This window comes from Nannochloropsis gaditana (genome assembly GCF_000240725.1).
Source record: "Nannochloropsis gaditana CCMP526 unplaced genomic scaffold scaffold457, whole genome shotgun sequence".
NCBI lineage: Eukaryota > Eustigmatophyceae > Eustigmatales > Monodopsidaceae > Microchloropsis > Microchloropsis gaditana.
Genome location: NW_005803496.1, coordinates 10,429 through 12,263, shown reverse-complemented (window position 1 = coordinate 12,263; position 1,835 = coordinate 10,429). Strand labels below are relative to the sequence as shown.

The following is a 1,835-nucleotide window of genomic DNA, read 5'->3' as shown; positions in this document are numbered from 1 at the left end:
CATGAGCACAGCCCGGCTCACAAAAAGCGTGGGAAGAGCCTCCCCGTGACATAACCCGTGTCCTGGAAGAACATATCTGCACATTACACGGCAACGACCCATTTTATGAAAATCATACTGCGCACAGGCGGAATGCACTCATTGGTCACGTGCGATCCGATGAAGTAGGACGCCATTCACGCCTGGCAAATTTTCGTACGTTTGCCCGGGCTAGCTCAACATCAACTCGCCCGTTGGCCGGGCAAGGGCGTAAGCGAGAGCGAGGGCTTAGAACGGCCACGGGGACTCGCAAAGGTATGACTATAGGTTTATTGGCTCGCTATGTATGAGCAAATGATGTGTTCACACGCGTCTTCTTAAAGTGTGTGGTGTGGTGTTGTGTGTGTTTTTCCCAGCAGTACGAGCAGGCGAGGAGAGGGAGTGTTATCCATGTCGACCCCTGGCATGGGCCAGGAAAGGTCAACAGAAAGCAGGACATGTCAAGAAAATTGCACATTCGCGCATTATACTTTCGTACAAACTTTTTTTCCCCCAACATTTCCCAAATTTGAGTATGAAGCTAAGCTACTCTTATGATGTCGGCAGCCGAAATCGGACAAGCACGGGGCGCTTCCCGTGCTTCAAAGTGGCCACCGTGTGTGCATGAGATATGAAGCGTTCCCCGTTGACGCCGACGACACAGCAACCGTCACGAACACCCTTCGACTCAGCTGCCCCCCCACTGGTCACTTGCAAAACCTGGCACACGTACTTGAGGCCACCTTCCCTCGACGTCAACGGCATCTCCTCCAACCGCATGCCAAGCGGCCCCTCCGCAAAACAGGCGTCGAATTCCCCGGCATCCGGGTCTTCGGTCAACGGGACTTTGGTTGTGAGACCAGAACCGCCTCCCAAGGGATAGCTGCCGCCGCTCGTGAAGGAGGAGGAGGAGGCCGAGGCCAGGGAGGGGACGGCGGCTGCCCCCGGGCCAAGGCTGGCATGGCGCGTGAGCACCTGGAGGGACTTCCCGAAGCCGCCCGCGAAGGCTTTACCTCCCGAGCCCGACAACGACGCCCCGCTCCCCAGCCAGCGCGGACCCGGTGCCCTAGGGCCTCCCACCGCGCCCTCGGTGCTCCCCATCCCCTCCATCCTCCGTCGGAAGCCAACCACCAGGGGCCGCGGGAGGGAGGGCAGCCGGGCCATGACCAGGTCGTAGAGCGCCATGGCTTGATGGTCGAGGCTAACCAGAGCATCCCCCACGCGCACCCCGCCCAGCACAGCTTGGCCTGCGGGCGCCACACTCGTGACCAGGGCCCGGCCCCCCTCGACCTTGCTCAGAGTCAGCCCCATGGGCCCCTCCCCGAAAACCACCGAATACTCCCGCGCCTGTCCGGAATGCTCCGGGGCCGGAATGGAAGATGGGCGCTGCCGGGAAGAGCTCGGCGGGCCGGTGGGAGGCCAGGGCGGGGAAAAGCCGCCCTCGGCGGGTGAGTGGGAGGGGCTGGCGCCCGCGGCGTACTTGCGGCTGAGTTCTTCCCGCCGGTCGCGCCGTTGCGTCGGGGCCGAGACGCGCTCAAGGGAGGCTTTCCACAGCGACGCTTGGGTGGGCAAGGGAGAGGAGGAGGAAGAAGAGGAGGTCGGGGAGGAGGCGAGAGAGGGCGAGTTGGCCGATCCCCTCTGGGGCCGGGCCAGGCACACGTCCTCCGCGTCCACATACTCCTCGACACTGCCGTCTCGGTACCGGAGCTTGAGCAGGTGCCGGCCCGTCAGGGGGCTCCGGGCCCTGTGGAAACGGATCACCGTCGCCGACCGCCATCGGCCGTCTCCTTGAAGCGCGAAGACCCGCCCACCCTTGG

At 62.9% G+C, this 1,835-nt stretch overlaps 1 protein-coding gene across 1 annotated transcript; it reads left to right on the top strand.

Annotated features, from left to right (window-relative positions):
• Window positions 1-597: 597 nt before the first annotated feature.
• On the top strand, window positions 598-964 carry NGA_2039500 (uncharacterized protein; the record flags this gene model as incomplete). Its single annotated transcript, XM_005854578.1, has 1 exon — window positions 598-964. A coding segment is annotated over one exon (367 nt), but the record flags the coding sequence as incomplete, so codon positions are not given.
• Window positions 965-1,835: the final 871 nt, after the last annotated feature.